At 41.0% G+C, this 16,182-nt stretch overlaps 1 protein-coding gene across 1 annotated transcript; it reads right to left on the reverse strand.

Moving 5' to 3' along the window:
• Positions 1–14,572: 14,572 nt before the first annotated feature.
• Positions 14,573–15,642, reverse strand: GPR55 (G protein-coupled receptor 55). Its single transcript, XM_074190434.1, has one exon. It carries the CDS (start codon positions 15,640–15,642, stop codon positions 14,614–14,616), a length of 1,029 nt encoding a protein of 342 aa, XP_074046535.1. The 3' UTR covers positions 14,573–14,613.
• Between the last annotated feature and the right edge of the window lie 540 nt (positions 15,643–16,182).

A 16,182-nucleotide genomic window follows, 5' to 3' on the forward strand; every position in this document is an offset into this window, starting at 1 on the left:
CATAAAGACTGCAAAGAGATGAAAAAGACATGTAGTAATCAAGAGCTGTGAGTTTATTGTTTGGCTACGTGTGTTCACTGCATGTGGATCCGTCCCATCACCTCGATATTCTAAGTTTGAGGTCTTTCCTCCCCACCTTTGACTCCAGCAGGATTGTGTGGATGGGTGTACCCCATGCTTCTGCTGTTCCATCTTAGTAAATACCATTGATAAAAAGTAACCGAGGCTAATGACTGATAATCAAGGGTAAGCCTAAGGATGGAGCCCTAGAGTGGGGAGAGAGAGAAACTTCAGTCTACTGGGGTTTTCTGAGAGAACTCAGAGGAGAAGGAGAGGTCCACTACCCTGTGGGGGGGCATCCTCTGAAGGCTAGGAAGGAAATGATGACTTGTCCTTCCAATAACAAATCCACTGCACAAGACCCCAGGAAGGAGTGAAAGATTTCTGGGAGGCAGTTGGTGGGAAAGAAACTTCTGTTCTTACCGAAGTGTGAATTCCAAACGAATTGGCAGCCTGAAGTTCTAACCTAACAGTGTTTTCATCCATATATCTATGTATGTTATAGAGAGAGCAGAGGAAAGAAAATGAGTTTACCATTGTTCTCTGGTTTCCTTCTCATTTTCACTTTACTTTGCTATCTGTCCTTTTCCAATCCCTTTTCATTCTAATACTTTCCCTCTAAGATAATCTCCAGTTTAGCCTGTAGATAATGTGTCTTTACATGGTTGCTTGCATTAGACCATAAATTCCTTGAGGAAAGGAACTGGCTTTGTTTGTTTTGTGGTGTGTTGGGTTTGTTTTAGCCTTTCTTTATATTCCAATTCTTTATATTGCAAGCAGTAAGTGATGTTGACCTGACTTTGCCCAATCCAGAATCCATTTGGAATATTGTGTTCAGGTGGCTAGGATACTATCTTTTTGTCTTAATAGTGTTTTTTTCAATTCCATGTATAGATACTTTTCAAAATTAATTTTTCGTAACATTTTCTCCCTCCTTCCCTTCTTTCTCCCTCTCCAAGACAACGAGCAATCTGTACAATCATATCAAACATATCCTCATATTAGTCAGGTTGTGAAAGAAGAATCAGAACAAAAGGGAAAAACCACAAGAAAGAAAAAAATTATAAATGAAAACAGTATGCTTCTATCTACATTCAGACTCTGTGGTTTCTCTGGGTATGGACAAATCCTTTACAAATCTTTTAGAATTGTCTTTGAGCATTATATTGCTGAGAAGGGCCAAGTCTATCCTAATGGGTCATTGCACAGTGTTGCTATTAACGTGTATCATGTTCTCCTAATTCTGCTCATTCCACTCAGGATATTTTGAAAGGACATTGACAAGCAAGCAAGTCTTGTTTTCTGATATAGAAAATAATGGTCATGTTCATCCTTAAGCTCAAAAAAATTCATTAAGGGCCAAACATACACATGCACATCCCATCTATTAAGCATTTCTGATGGTGCTATAAGGAAAAATAAAACCTGTCCTGAAGGGACAAATTATAGGGCAAAGAGATCCCACTTGGCTTCACCCAAAATGAATGGCAAAAAGCTCCCATTTGACTCCTCAGGGCCTCAGAGTCTTGTTAAAGTGCCATGGCACTTTATGTTGCTGCTGGTAGTAGGCATGATGGGAATGAAAATGAGTTTATTCTTCCCCACATGACATCTATCTAGTGACCTCTGAGGAATTCCTACTGAGAGTGTTGACCTCTAATAACAAATATGAATTTTCTGATTGTTTCAATGGTTACTAGGTGGCATTAGCATCCTGGAGGGGAAGGTTCACATGCTTTGTGGAGGTCATGATTGATAAGGCACAAAGATCCTGGGTTGGAAAGAGTCATTCATTCTAGTATGTCTTCCTGGACATACTTCTGATATCCAGCTCCATCCTAAGTCCTAAGATCCTTGATGGACTTCAGAGGCAACTTTTTTAGATCCTATATTCTGATAGTAGAAATGTGTCTTTTAGCCTAATTCTGTTTTGTCTTTCTTGAGACCAAACCCTGGAAGATAATACATGTTTATTTTTTTAAGGTCAAACTCACAGAGGTCATCAAGAGAGAAAGAAGGTGTTGAGGAGGGAGGGATTCTTTTACCTGAGGGACTCTTTTCTGTGGTAACTGGGTATGACTATGGACCTGACTAACAAAAGAGATGAAGTATATAGATTAGCCCTAGGAGAAGTCTCATTAAAGAGGGAGGACAATTTCTTTGGGGGGAGAAACCTCAGCAGCAGGAGACAACCCCATCAGATGGAAGCAGCCCAATGGAGGTCAAGACAGCAGTGTTGTTAGTGGTTGTTAGCAGTAGTTCAATGGCAGTGGCAGATGACAGTACCTCTGAGAAGAACAGTATCTCTGAGCAGCCACAAGTCTGCTCCAGTCCCTCTACCACTCAGAACTATCAGTGGCTCCCAATTGCCCTTAGAGCAGAACTTAATCTGCTTGCCATATAAAGTCCTTTCCAATCTGATTACTATCCCATCTTTACAGATTTGTTTCTCATTCCTCCACTTTATAAGCTCCATATTTCATCAAAACTGGCCCATTTGATGAACCTGGTATTCCATCTCCTATTAACAAGTCTTTGCCCAGGCTGTGGCATGTCTGAAATGCTCCCTCTCCTTCCTTCCCCATCTTAGAATCCTATTTCTGTCAGGGCTTATCTTTCATGTCAGCTTCTTTTCCTGATTTTTCTGGAGTCTGATCTTCTCTTACCATTAGTTATTGTGAATGTTCTTCTGTACCATCATGGCAAAGCGTATGATGGCAGAACTCAAGTCATGGGACTTGAGTTCAAATCTTGTCTCTGCTACTTACTACCTCTGATGGTGGGCAAAGCAACTCACCTATCTGGGCTTCAAATCCTTCATCTGTAAAATGGAGGGATCAACTCAAAGACCCTCAGGCTCTTTATCTAATCCTAATTTGACATATATCCTACTACTAATAAGAGAAAGGACTTCTTAAGAATTTGAATTGTTGTATTTCAGCCTAGGACAGTACCATGCATATGGTGGTTAGGGGACTTAATTCTTCCCTTGGGTCCCAATAATTATTCCAAATAACAATCAGTCAAATACTTCAAGATTGCTTTGATAGTCCACTCTAAGTTTCCTCTTCCCTGGTCTAAACATCTCTATATCTTTCAACCCCATCTCCTTTTGGCAAGGTTTGGAGTGTCTTTTTCCCCTTCCATTGCCATCATCTGGATATTCTCCCCAGTTTACTAGGATCTTCTCTAGGATGGCTTTCCATCGATTTTCCCGCCTTCATTAGGAAGCCTTCGCCAACCCCTCTTAGTTCCAGAACCTTTCTTCTGTTCATTATTTCCTATTTATCCTATATATAACTTGCTTTGTATTTCCTTGCATGTTGTCTCCCCAATTAGACAGTAAGCTCCTTGAGGGCAGGGACTGATTTTTTTTGCCTCCTTTTTGTATTCCCAGAGTTTTGCACAGTACATACTCTATAGTAGGCACTTAATACATACTCTCTCTTCCTTCAGTCTGTAATCTGATGATAATCTCTAACAATTGTGGCCTTTATGCAAAGACTTTTGGGGATGGGGAACCCACCTCTCTATTTTCTAGACATTGTTCCTAGTTTACCATAAGATCATGGTGGTTGCCTTCTCACCATTTGGATCCTCCCTCCCTCTTCTGCCTCCACTGACCCTGCTTGAAGAACTATAGTGGAAACAGTTTCAGTCTCCCAGAGATGACTACATTACCTTCTCTCTACACAAGCACAGAGTATGTGAAACCTTGGGTTGCTACACAGCGGTCATACCTTTGTTCCTCTATTGCTGACCCCATCCATGGTGCTAACATCAACCAGAAAACCACATGTAGACCTATTCAGGACAAAACAAAACAAAGCACTATCTATTCTTGCTGGAACCCTTTCTAACTGGAACATTTTATGCTCCCTGGAGTGGATTCTTTGGGTTGTTACCTTGTTTTCCCTCATTTAAAACATTGTTTTATACTTTTATTGCAAAATGATATTTAATAGTTAGATCTAGAAGGCAGACATTTCCAGATGGTGGAGGCTGAATCATGGCTGAGTCTAGAGATTTCCCCCCTTTTTTGAATAATATTTTCTCTTTGCCAATTACATGTAAACATTTTCAAACGTTCATTTTCTTAAAATTTTGAATTACAAATTTTATCTTTGCCTCCTTCCCTGAGTTTAATTGTTGTTTAGTAGTTTCAGACAAGTCTGACTTTTTGTGACTTCATTTGGAGTTATTTTGGCAAAGATACTGGAGTAGTTTGTCATTTCCTTCTCCAGCCCATTTTACAGAGGAGGAAACCAAGGCAATCAGGAGTAAGAGATTTGTTAGCAACTTGAAATAGGTGAGCATATAGAATTTTGGTCTGAGTGGAACTTTCAGAGGAAAATGAGAAAACAATCCAGGGTTTAAGTGGGCAGTAAGAAGCTTCACCCTCCTCTTGAAAGGATATATGAAGAATATTTCACATCTAGAAAGGATATAGCCCGTTGTAAAACCAGGTCCTCTCACTCCAAAGTCAACACACAAGATTGGTACCAAAGTAAGGATGACTAGCTGAGACTCCTATGTACATAATGGAGTCCAGAGGTGAGACAAGATAGGGCAAAGATGGGGTCCTCCTGCCAGAGGAAACAGCACTGGGAGGAAGATCAGGGTGAGACCAACAGAGTTCACAGGTACTAAGAGAGTCAAACCTTCTGGAAGACAGGGGAAAAAATCTGATGAATTCCAAGCAAGTAATGAGAGCAGCTGACTAGTGTTTGGGAGGATGACTTTTGTGTTGCTGGGGTCCATCTTCCTTCTCTGAAGGGAGAGGTTGAGCTAAGTGACTGCACCTTTGTGTAGGGGAAGTGGTTGTAGGGGTGCTGGAAACCACCTTCTGATTTCTGACCATCTTCCCTCAACATATGCTTCTAAGTACTTTCCCACTGTATTTTTGAGGTCTTAGATTCCATATTTAAAAATTGTTCTTTTGAGGCAAGGCTTCTATGAAAATATACATTGGTCTATTGGGCAATGTGACTTAGAAGACCTAAAGCCTTAGAGGAGCCGGTGAAGGGACTGGGATTGTTTATCCTTGATAAGAGAGAACTTTCAGGCATGTTGCCATAACTGTTCAAAGACTGATAAATGGAATAGAGGTTAATGAGATGCTTTGCCCCAGGGACTTTTAGGTAGAGGCATCAAAGTGATATACTTAGATTTTATGTAAGGAAAGAATCCTAATGGGGGCACCAACCCAGAGTAGAATGGGCTGCCTCTAGAAATAGTAAGTAGTAAGTCAGGCCTGGGGGTGCATACTTGTAATCCCAACTATTGGGGAGACAGCAACTCATGTATCCCTTGAACTTGAGACCTCTGAACTGTAGTAGAGTATGTCAGTTGTGATCCTACTAAGTTTGACATTAATATGGTGAATCCATGGACCCTTCTCCAAAACTGGGAGTCCTCAAGTTTTCTTCAGAATGGTCAATCCAGTTATACAATAGGGTAGACCAAAGTTCCCCCACTAAGAGTGAGATCGGGCTCATTAGTAGCCTCTGAACTTCCTGTCTGATTAAAATAGGCAATCCAGTCTTTTAAGAAAAGGAAATGATAGATTTGACATCACTTGAGGTCTTCAGGTTTTCACCAGATAACCATGATCAGGTAAACTGTAGAGGAGATTTGTTTCCAAGAATACGTTGACTTATATGGCTAAGCTTCTAAATTCAGATTTTTGTGATTAGAGAAGCCTAGAAACTGATCTTCTCTGGACTGCAAGAGATCATTCCTAGGGAGGTTGCTATTCTACTCAGTTGTAGAGCTTTTGCCTAGAGCTGAGCTACCTGCAGAGTGCTAAGATCTTTGGTGCTAACAGTTGTCTTTCAAGAAGCCCAATTATGTGTTTGTCCTTTTAATAAAAGGGTAATTGGGATGGGAGAGAAGGGGACATAGAGGAAGGATGGAGAAGCCAAAGAAGGATGGAAGGGGATGAAAAGGGTGGCACAGAGAAGGGAAACAAGAAAGGACAGACTTCTGGACATATCACTTTAAGGACATGGGAAAAATAAGAGAAAAAGAGAAGGCATCATTAAAGAGAGAGAAGGAGAAAAAGAAATGGCATCTCTGAAACTAAGGAAGAATCGGAGATCTGGCTGAATGGGATAGTCAGTAGTGCCCAATGTTGTCCAGAGGTCAAGAAGAAAGATATCTCCAAAAAGTCCATCTGATTTGAAGATTGTGCAATTGGTGACCTTAGAGAAAATGTTTTCACTGGAATACTTGGGTCAGAGGCTAAGAGAATGGGCAGTGAATGGGTGAATAGAGCTATTGGGTATAGTAAGGGACTTAAGACAAGTGGGGCAGTAACTAGGGAAACCAGGGAAGGGAAGGCTTTCTGAGGATTGAGGAAAATCTGAGTGTGTTCGTGATTAGATGAGAGAGAAAATCAAAGATTCTTGAGAAAGGACAATGGTTGCCTCAATAAGGGACTAGAGGAAATGGCAAAGGATGCAGAAGAGAGAGAACTCCACTTCATTCTCTGGGATAAGGGGAAAGGAAAAAGGAAAGATCAAGGAATAATGCCCAGATGTTTGAAGCCTGAAGGAGTGGGATAATTCTCATCAGATAGCTTCAGTCTTTTGGTGAATTAGGAAGTGAGACACCCAACTGTAAGAATCGAGGGTGAGGCATTTAGTGCCATGAGGAACACATGGAGACTGAGACGGAGAACCAAAACCCAATAAATGATAGAACTTCTTTCAAAAGAGTCTTAATTGAACTAGCTACTCCAGTATTCTCTTTGATCAGTCCCCAAGGGGTAGAGGACTAAAAATGAAGGGGGAAAAGATCCCCAAATGGAGTGAAAAATACTTGTGGATGATCAGCTTGCTCTTTCATGTCATGCTCTATCTTCCTCTGTTCTCCTTCCCTCCTTCCCATTGTTTTTGTCTCTTTATGTACCTCTGTTTGTCTCTGTGTTCTCTTTCTTGATACCTCTCTGTTCTCTTTTTCTGATTCTCTCTGTCTCTATTCCTGTTTCATGTTGTTTCTGTCTCTCAGGTTGTCTCTTTCTGTTTGTTCTCTGTCTTTCCACCTCTTTCCCTGAGTCTATGTTCTCCCTCTATGTTTTTCTTCCTGTCACTCTCTCTCTCTCTCTCTCTCTCTCTCTCTTCTCACTCCCCCCCATTTCTTGAATGGAGGCCACAAACCATGAGTATCAGTTTGTCAGTTCTGGGGAGCTCATGAGGTTTAAGTAATCATATCATATTAAAATATCTAATTAGAAGGGAAGGAAATGGGCATAATGGAGTCCTTGAAGGCAAGGGGTTATTTCATGTATGTCTTCATACTCCAGCAGGCACCTAAGGAATGTTTGTAGCTCCCTAGGTTTGGGGAGAGCAGATTTCAAAGGGTTTAGAAGGAGAGGTAGAATTGCATTGCAGTCCTTCTTCAGGGGAAGACAGTCCAGGAAGGAAGAGAGAAATGAAAATGTGAAATAGAGCTCATTTCCAAAGATGAAGGGAAAATGACTTTAACAATGGGTCAGAATAGATAGGGATGTTTCAGTGGGTTGTATGTGATAGGGAGGCCCAGCAATGGATACCCAATGAACGCCACTGCCAGTTTTGAGTTTTAAAACACATAGAATTTGGAAGGGAGGGTGCAGAAGTATGTCAGTCTGTCAGAACAGGGTGGAGAGGCAGATTTAGGTCCGCTGGGAGGGGAAAGAGTCTTTATGATTAAAATGCTTCAAAAGTAGAAATGGGAATATTTTGGGAAGTAGTAGCTTCCCTTCATTGGAGGTATTCAAGTAAGAGGTCACTTGTAGAAGAGACTCCTTATACACAATATTGCTGGGCTTTTGGACTGGCAGTCGCTTCTGCTCGGAATGTCTTCCTTCCTTCCCACAACAGAATACCCCTCTTAAGATGCTACTTTGTCTTCTGCACAAAGCCTTTCCCCATCCCCCTCAGCTGCTGGGATCTCCCCTCTCAGACTATCCTTAATTAATCTACTTGGCATATATTTTCTGCAGAAACACAGTGGTGCATTCTTGTCTCCTTTCCAATGGAATGACGATGGCTTGCAGTAGGTATCTACATGGTCTCTATATCCCCAACATTCCCTTAGGACTGGGTGGGAATTTAGGAAATGCCTGTTGATTGATTATTTAATTTGAAAATAGGTGCTGAATACTTTTAAAACCCAGAGGCACTATATGTACCAAGTGGGCTGATAGAATCCCAACGAGAAGATGACCATCTGTTCTGGGAACTCATCCCTACTAGAAAGTGACTTAGAAGCAGTTAGGTGGCACAGTGAATAGAGCTCCGAACCAGAGGTGGGAAGTTCAAATCTGGTCTCAGACATGTGTTACCTGGGCAAGACCCTGGACAAATCACTTACCCTCAGAGTCTTCATTTGCATATATATATTTTTTGCAAGGCAATGGGGTTAAGTGACTTGCCCAAGGCCACACAGCTAGGTCATTATTAAGTGTCTAAGGTCAGATTTGAACTCAGGTCCTTCTGACTCCAGGGCCAGGTGCTCTATCCATTGGGCCACCTAGCTGCCCCTTAATTTGTATTTTTTTTAAAGGAATAATAAGAGAACCTTAGAACTGAATCAATTGAAAATTTATTTGTAAAACATTTTGCAAACCTTAAAAAGTAATAAAAATGCTATTGTTCTTTATTATTATTATAGTACCTTCTTCAGTGCGACAAGGATCAGGAGAACCATATGGACAGTCCATGAGAGGCTTTTTTTCAATGTTAATTCACATGAAATGATATTCATGTGGCTTTATCAAGGAAAGGTTGTGTGAGCCAGATGTAAGGCAGATATATGTGACTTTGGGTAAGTGACTCCTATTCTCTGGGACTCAGTTTCCTGTTCTGTATAATGAGGGGGTTGGATTCAATGACTAAGTTCTCTTCCAGCTGTAGTATTAGAAGCCTATGAATGAACCCACTGGGCTTTTTTATAATGAGTTCCTAACTGCCTCTTCTCCTGCTATTATGGATACCATTCAAGTTCCTCCTCATTCTTAGCAGCCCAGTTCCAGACTTACCTCCTCCAAGCAGTTTAGTTATGAGACCCAAAGGAGTGTTACAGAGACCTTACAGTGTCATATAAATGCTACTTACTATTATGTCCCAATTTTACAGATGAGGAAATGGGGGCCCAAGAAGGGAAGTGACTTGTTCAGGGTTACATAAGGTAGGGAATGGTCATGCCAGGACTTGATGCCCAGGGCCTAGTCTCTTTCCACCGTACTGCTATAAATGGTAAAATTGGGAACGTTTTGTTTTTTTGTGGTTCAATTGTGTCCAACTCTTTGTGATCCCATTTGGACTTTTCTTCGCACAGCTACTGGAGTGATTTGCCATTTCCTTCTCCATCTCATTTTACAGATGAAGAAACTGAGGCAAGCAAGGTTAAATGACTTGCCCCAAGTCACACAGCTAGAAAGTATCTGAGGCTGAATTTGAACTAGAAAGATGAGTCTTCCAGACTACAGGTCTAGTGTACAACTTTTATGTCACCTTTAGAATGGAATTATAGGATGTGTTAGTCAAGAAGGGAGCTTAAACATCAGCTGATCTACAGGGGAGAAGGAGCTCATGGTTCAGAGGGGTAAGTGGTCACACAGCATGACAGAGTTGACATTAGAATGCTGATCTGTTAGTCCACAGCCCAATATTTTTTCTTACCATGCAAAAGTCCATCTTTTGTTGGAAAATCTCTATCCATCTAGAGAGGTTTAATCTACTCTCCCTGTGTCAATGGCTGTAACTGCCCTAATAAATGAAGTCACTAAGTATAGTGACTAATGAAGTGACAAATTAATGTAGCCTGAAAGTTGGGAGATTGAGAAAGAAAGAATCACAGGTTTTCTTATAGGGAAATGGAAAACTCAAATTTAAACCTGTGTTTGAATCTTGACTTTGTCATTCACTAGCTGAGGGACCCTAAGCATGCCCCCCTCTTGATTCTGAATTTTTGTTTCCTCAACTGAAAATGCCAGTTGGATTTACTGATGAATATGTTGTATCGGAGAGGAATTAACATGTCAATGGTAGCTTTGCTCTTGAAGTCCAGGACAGAAACAAGTTTCTAAGATAAAAGGATAAAAGAATCACAAGAGGGGAGGCACTCTTAGGTAGTCAGGATAAACATTTCTCTGAATTTCAAGAATCAGTTCCAAAGACATCAAGAAAAAAATTATACTGAATCATGCAACCATTGGCTGTTGGGGAGCTCATTTCCTAGTAAACACCAACAAACCAAAATGAGGATGAGAAAAGAGGCTGTTTCTCCCCTGAATGACATGGTCTGATGTATGCTTTAGGAAAATCCATTTGAGAACTGAGTGGAGTGGGGAGAGACGGGTGGTAGGGAGACCCATGTGGCAATAGTTCAGATAATAGCTGACCATCTATTCCCACAACATCAACAGCAGCCTTTACCAGAGACCATCCACTTAAAACAGACCATGCTAGTTCTTGTGGTATTGCAAACTTATGTCCCTGGGACTTTCCTTGGCAACCTCACATTCTACAGAAAGGAGAAGTTTTACTTACAAAGAATCCACAGAAAGATAGGAAGTGCTGAGGGAGAGAAAGGAGATAGCAAGAGAAGAGAGATAAATAAGAGGAGGGAAAAACCTAGCCTGGCAAAAGCAGCACTAATGAAGACAGATCAAAGTATTGCCTTTTTTTTTTTTTAAGATTTTTGCAAGGCAATGGGGTTAAGTGGCTTGCCCAAGGCCACACAGCTAGGTCATTATTAAGTATCTGAGGTCCTCCTGACTCCAGGGCTGGCGCTCTATCCACTCCACCACCTAGCCACCCGCAAAGTATTTATCCTTAACTATCTATGCTCTGGTTTGTCTAAAACAGTGTGATATTTCAAGATTGGGGCATTATGAAGGAAAATCCAGATTCAGAGGGTGTAAATTACTTGTACTTTGTACACTCAGCACCCTTCGCCCAGACTTTTGCTAATGGACATTTAAATGGTCTTCCTACCTTCAGCTTCTTCCCTCCTACTGAGCTGCCAAAATGTCTTATTTACTGCATATATCTGACCTTCTCAGTCTAGGAAGAAAAAACCCCCCTTTTCCCTCTCTTTTTGCCTTAGTGGTAGGAGCCCCAGTATTTGCTGGGAAGGCTGATCCCTAACTCCCAGCCCAGGTAATCCTGAGGCTTCGCCTGGTTCCAGGTACTAGGCAACTGACCAACCAGACCCCATTAGAAGTAATGTAAGACTCTTGCAAATATTCTCTCTCCTCCCCAGAAGGGACCAAAGCTTCAAAGCCCAATTAAATGAAATTAAAATTGATTTCAATTTACATAATGAATGAATCTATTCTGTTCTATCCCTACAAAATTTAATTAAAGCAAAAGTGGTATCCTGAGATTTTAACGGGGGGGGGGAGATGTTGTTTTCAATATGTGGTTTTTCTCCTGGATAATTATATGAAATTAAGTTATTTAGTTAAGGAAAGTCTAGTATGGCAACCATCTCCCTAAATAGCTTGTTGGGCAGATTCTGCTCCAGCTGAATTTAGTAGCACTAGCAGCACTTCGTGGTCTTTAAGATCTAGAAACAGAAAGGTGCCCATGATTGGGCAATGAATGGCTGGGCAAACGTGGGTACAGGAATTTTAGAAGTGACTTAGAAGATTTTATAAAGGGACAAATGGGAGGGATTAGAAAATGGGAAGGGTTTTATGAATTGATGAGGTTAGGGACTGGATCAGAGATTTCCTCCTTGAAAATGCCTTTTAGTGGAGTTAGATTGAGACCTTTACAGCATGTCTAGTCTTGGAGTAGCCTAGAGTGTCCAGAGACTGCCTATGCCTAGAGCATCCACAAAAGGAGTCCTGTCCCCACCTCCATGACTCTCTCTGCATTTTAAGCTCATCAACTCTCTCTGGCTGGAGATGTGTTTTATCTCTATTCCTTTGTTCTCATGATTTATTATGCACTGATCAATTCTAAAGACCTTTGAGGTTATTTTTCTCTATGATGTGGTTATCATTATCAACTGTTCTCCTGGTTCTGCTCATTTCATTTTGCATCAGCCTCCTGAGGAATTCCATTTCCTCTGAAACGTGCTCGCTTTGTCTTTTCTTATGGCATTATAATCCATTACATATGCATTCTACAATTTATTCATCCACTGACCAAGAGAGCACCCCTTAATTTTCAGAATTGGTATAAGTATTTTTGTACATTCAGACCTCTTCCTCTTTGACCTCCTTGGGGTATAGACTAAAGCCAAGAAAGCTAGGCCAAAGGGTATATATTATTTAGTAATTTGCAGAGGAGGAGAGGCATCTATTCCTCCTGAATGATACTTCATCTCCCACTTCCATGCATTTCCATTCCCACTGGCCATCTCCCATATCTGGAACGTCCTTGTTCTTCACCTCCACCCTGATGAATCTGCTCTTCCTCCAGGACACAACCCAGGAATCATCTTTCTCGACAATGTCTTTCTTTATTTTATTCAACTGCTAGTCCTCATCCTCCAAAACCAAAGCAAATTTTAACTTTCTTGGAATTATTTGTATTTTTTCTCTTGCTGTTCAGGATATATATTCATATGGACGAATGTATGTATAGATGAAAAACATTTATTAGAGTCAGTCACTAAATGGGCAGCTAGGTGGCCCAGTGAATAAAGTGTGGGACCTGGAGCCAGGAAGACTCATCTTTTTGAGTTCAAATCTAGCCCCAGACACTTACAAGCTGTGTGACCGATCCTTGGCAAGTCACTCAACCCTGTTTGCCTCAGTTTCATATCTATAAAATAAGCTGGAGAAAAACATGGCAAATCACTCAGAAAGTCTTAAATGGGGCCACAATCTTTGTCAGACATGACTAAAAAATGACTGAAGAAATCATTATTAAACATGTTCACAATTACACTTGTTAAATACTGTAAATACAAATATAAAACAAGAAAGACAGACCCTGCTCTCAAGAAACTTACATTCAAATGGGGGAGACAATGCATATTGGTAATAATAATAGCTAGTCTTCTTTTTAAAGTTTGCAAAGCCCTTAACTTATATTATCTCATTTCATCCTCACAATAATTTCAAGAGAAGCTAAGGGACTCAGCTAAGGTCACATGGAAAATATACATCTGAGTCAGAATTTGAACTCAGCTCTCTCTGACTTCCTTTCCAGTCACTGCACCATTTTGCTGCCTCCCCACGTGATGAATGGTAGTCAGGGAAGACAGTTACCATCTAGGAAGTCTTCCTGCCAGAGTTTCCCATGTGGGTGACGAGACATTACACCACTGGACCAAGTACAGCAACAAAGTAAAGGTTCTGGCATGTCCTGCTTGTGGGCTTTGGAAGGGAGTACGGGGTCTTCCTATCTTTCTCAGACTCTCAACCCAAATGGGGGCTTCTTAAGATGCTCTTCTTCCTTCTTTCCACCCTTCCTCAAGGCAACGCTGCCTCTTGCTTTGACTCTTCCTTTCTCAGAGGAGGATGGAGGAATGATCAAAGGAGTGGAGGTTTGTTTTTTCTTGGAGTCCTTCTGACAGGCTGAATGTTGGGTGCACATTATTAGGCATATTCTAGCGGGGATTTTTATCAAATATGTAATTAGACTAGGTGCCAATAAGGTCCCATTGAGCTCTCAAATTCTATGACTCTATGATAGTTAAAAAATGCTTCACCCTTCTTCCATTTCCAAAGCTAATAAAGTTTTTGGAGGAAGAGTATTTCAAAAGACAAAATGCATTGATCAGAAGGCAAGCATCTCCAGACCCAATTCCAATATGGATACAAGAAGCATTATGTAAAGACTCACATCCAATTTTTCATTTCTTTTGAAAAATTTACAGATTCTTAAACATTTCCATTAATTCTATTCCCAAATATCCTTCCCCTCCCCTTGTAAGAAACTTTCTTTTTTAAAGGAGGCCATTTTTTTTCAGCAAAACTAATCAATACACTAACAATGACTACACCTTGACTGAGAAGAGAGAAATTTAGTACCTTGCTTTTAATGACTGGGAAATTCTACTCAATGGAATGATGAAGGGAATCATTCTTACTGCAGTCAAAGACCTCTCCACAAAGTTTGGGAGGTCATGGTACAGGACAATGACATTACTGATGTTGTCATTCAAGTAGCATACTCAAGTAACCTCATCATTTTCTAGAAGGATAGATAGATTTTATTGCCTCTCCCTCCCCCCGAGTCATCTGTGATGTCAGAATCCTTAAAATCTTCACTTTCATCTTATCATTTGAAATCTGATCCCATTGGAAAGGTTTGTTGAGTAGAATTGAATGGAATCTAGTGCCAAAGGTAGGGAAAGAGAATATAAAGATGGGATGAACTGCAAGTATCTGTGGAAAGAGCCCTGGGACTAGGTTCTAATCCTGATCATGCTACTAAAGAAGTAAGTATGTGACTGTGGCCAAGTTATTTCTGTGGGCCTCAGTTTACTTCTTTATAGAATGAGAGAGTTGAACTAAAAGGGTCTCTGAAGTACCTTCCAGCTATAAATCTATCATCTCCTCCCTTTTCCTCACTGAACCTCAGTTTCCTATTCTGACTTCCTTCAAGTCTTGGCTGATATCTCATTTTCTGTAATAATCCACCCCCTGTCCTCTTTTATCTTAGAGATTTCCCTTTGAAATTTCTGGTTTTGCTCTTCTGTTGATGAATTCTTTGAATGCTTGCGGTGATTCATAAACTTTGTCCTAAATTCTTTGCTGACAAAATAGTAGCAAAATGCATCCAGACAGCAGTTGATGTTGGAGAGGCACAAGGCCAGCTGCAGGGCAAAACTGACGTCCTTCTTGGTGCCACAGTCTTGGATGAAGTCATTCCTTACCAGGAACTGCAGGAAGATGCAAAGGTGGACAGGCAGGAAGGAGACCACAAAGACTGCCAGGCTAGTGCCAATGGAGCAGATGATGTGAGCCTTCTGCCCAGTCAAAGTATTTTTCTGGTCCTGCATGCCCAGTAGGATGTGGATGCTGCAGAAGGAGCAGAAACAGACCACGGCCATGGGAATGATGAAGCCAATGACTTCCAGGGGGACAATGGCCGAGACATCCCAGGCACCATCAGACATGTTGTGGAAGCATTTGGGGTTTTTTGCTTCTTCATGAAATTTATAGATGGGGATGCTGCAGATCAACACCAGAAACCAGATGGAACTGCAGACTATTACGATGTTTCTTGGAGAGCGGATGGTTTTGACTTTCATTGGGTATCTGATAGACATAAAGCGGTCAAAGCTGATGAAGGTGATCATGAAGACGCTCCCATACATGCTGACAAAGTAGAGACACTCAACTGTGGTACAGAGAGAGGATATTGGGGCAGGGTGTTGAGAAAGCACCATCTTGAAAGGAAGAGAGAGTACAAGCAGCAGGTCAAAGACTGCCAAGTTGATCATGTAGATTAAAGTAGACTTATACTCGGGGTATTCTTTCAGGGAGAAGGCAAAATTGTAGATAGCCAGAAGATTGAGAAACAAACCCAGGAAAAAAGTGGGAATGTACACACAGAGCTGCACTGTATTCATCAGAATGTCGACTTCATCGAAGGAACAATCCTTGCTTTGGTTCCCAGGATTCATGTTCTTCCCTGAAACACAAACCTCAGATAAGGCCAGGTATTCCATCATTTTACCCAGTAGCAGCAATCAAACTGTAGTCGCATGTTTAGCAAATAAATAAGATGAAACCTTGTTTCACGGTTCACCTCTGTCACTTTCTGGTTGGCCAGGGAAAAGTCATTTAAACCCTTTGTGTTTAGTTTTTCTCAGGTGTAAAATGAGGAGGTTAGAGTCAATGACCTTGGACATCCTTTGTTGCACTTTGCCCCTATGAAGGACCAATTATCTTCACCTATTAAAAAGCACATATGTATATAATATACACATAGAACTTTGTGATTTGCCCAGCTTCACACAGCTGATTTTAATCCGAGGCCCCCTGACACTGTGAGAGAACAAATAAAAATAAACTATAGAGGGAGTATTTCTGCTTTCTCCATGTTTTTAAGCATCATTCTCATTACCATCTCTCAGTGATTCTATCTTTTCCTCACCCTCTCTTCTTTGTTTCCCTTTACATTTCTTGTCCGTTTAGACTCATTCTGATTTTTGGCACTTTAC

This window comes from Macrotis lagotis, chromosome 5 (assembly GCF_037893015.1).
Source record: "Macrotis lagotis isolate mMagLag1 chromosome 5, bilby.v1.9.chrom.fasta, whole genome shotgun sequence".
In the NCBI taxonomy this organism is placed as follows: domain Eukaryota; kingdom Metazoa; phylum Chordata; class Mammalia; order Peramelemorphia; family Peramelidae; genus Macrotis; species Macrotis lagotis.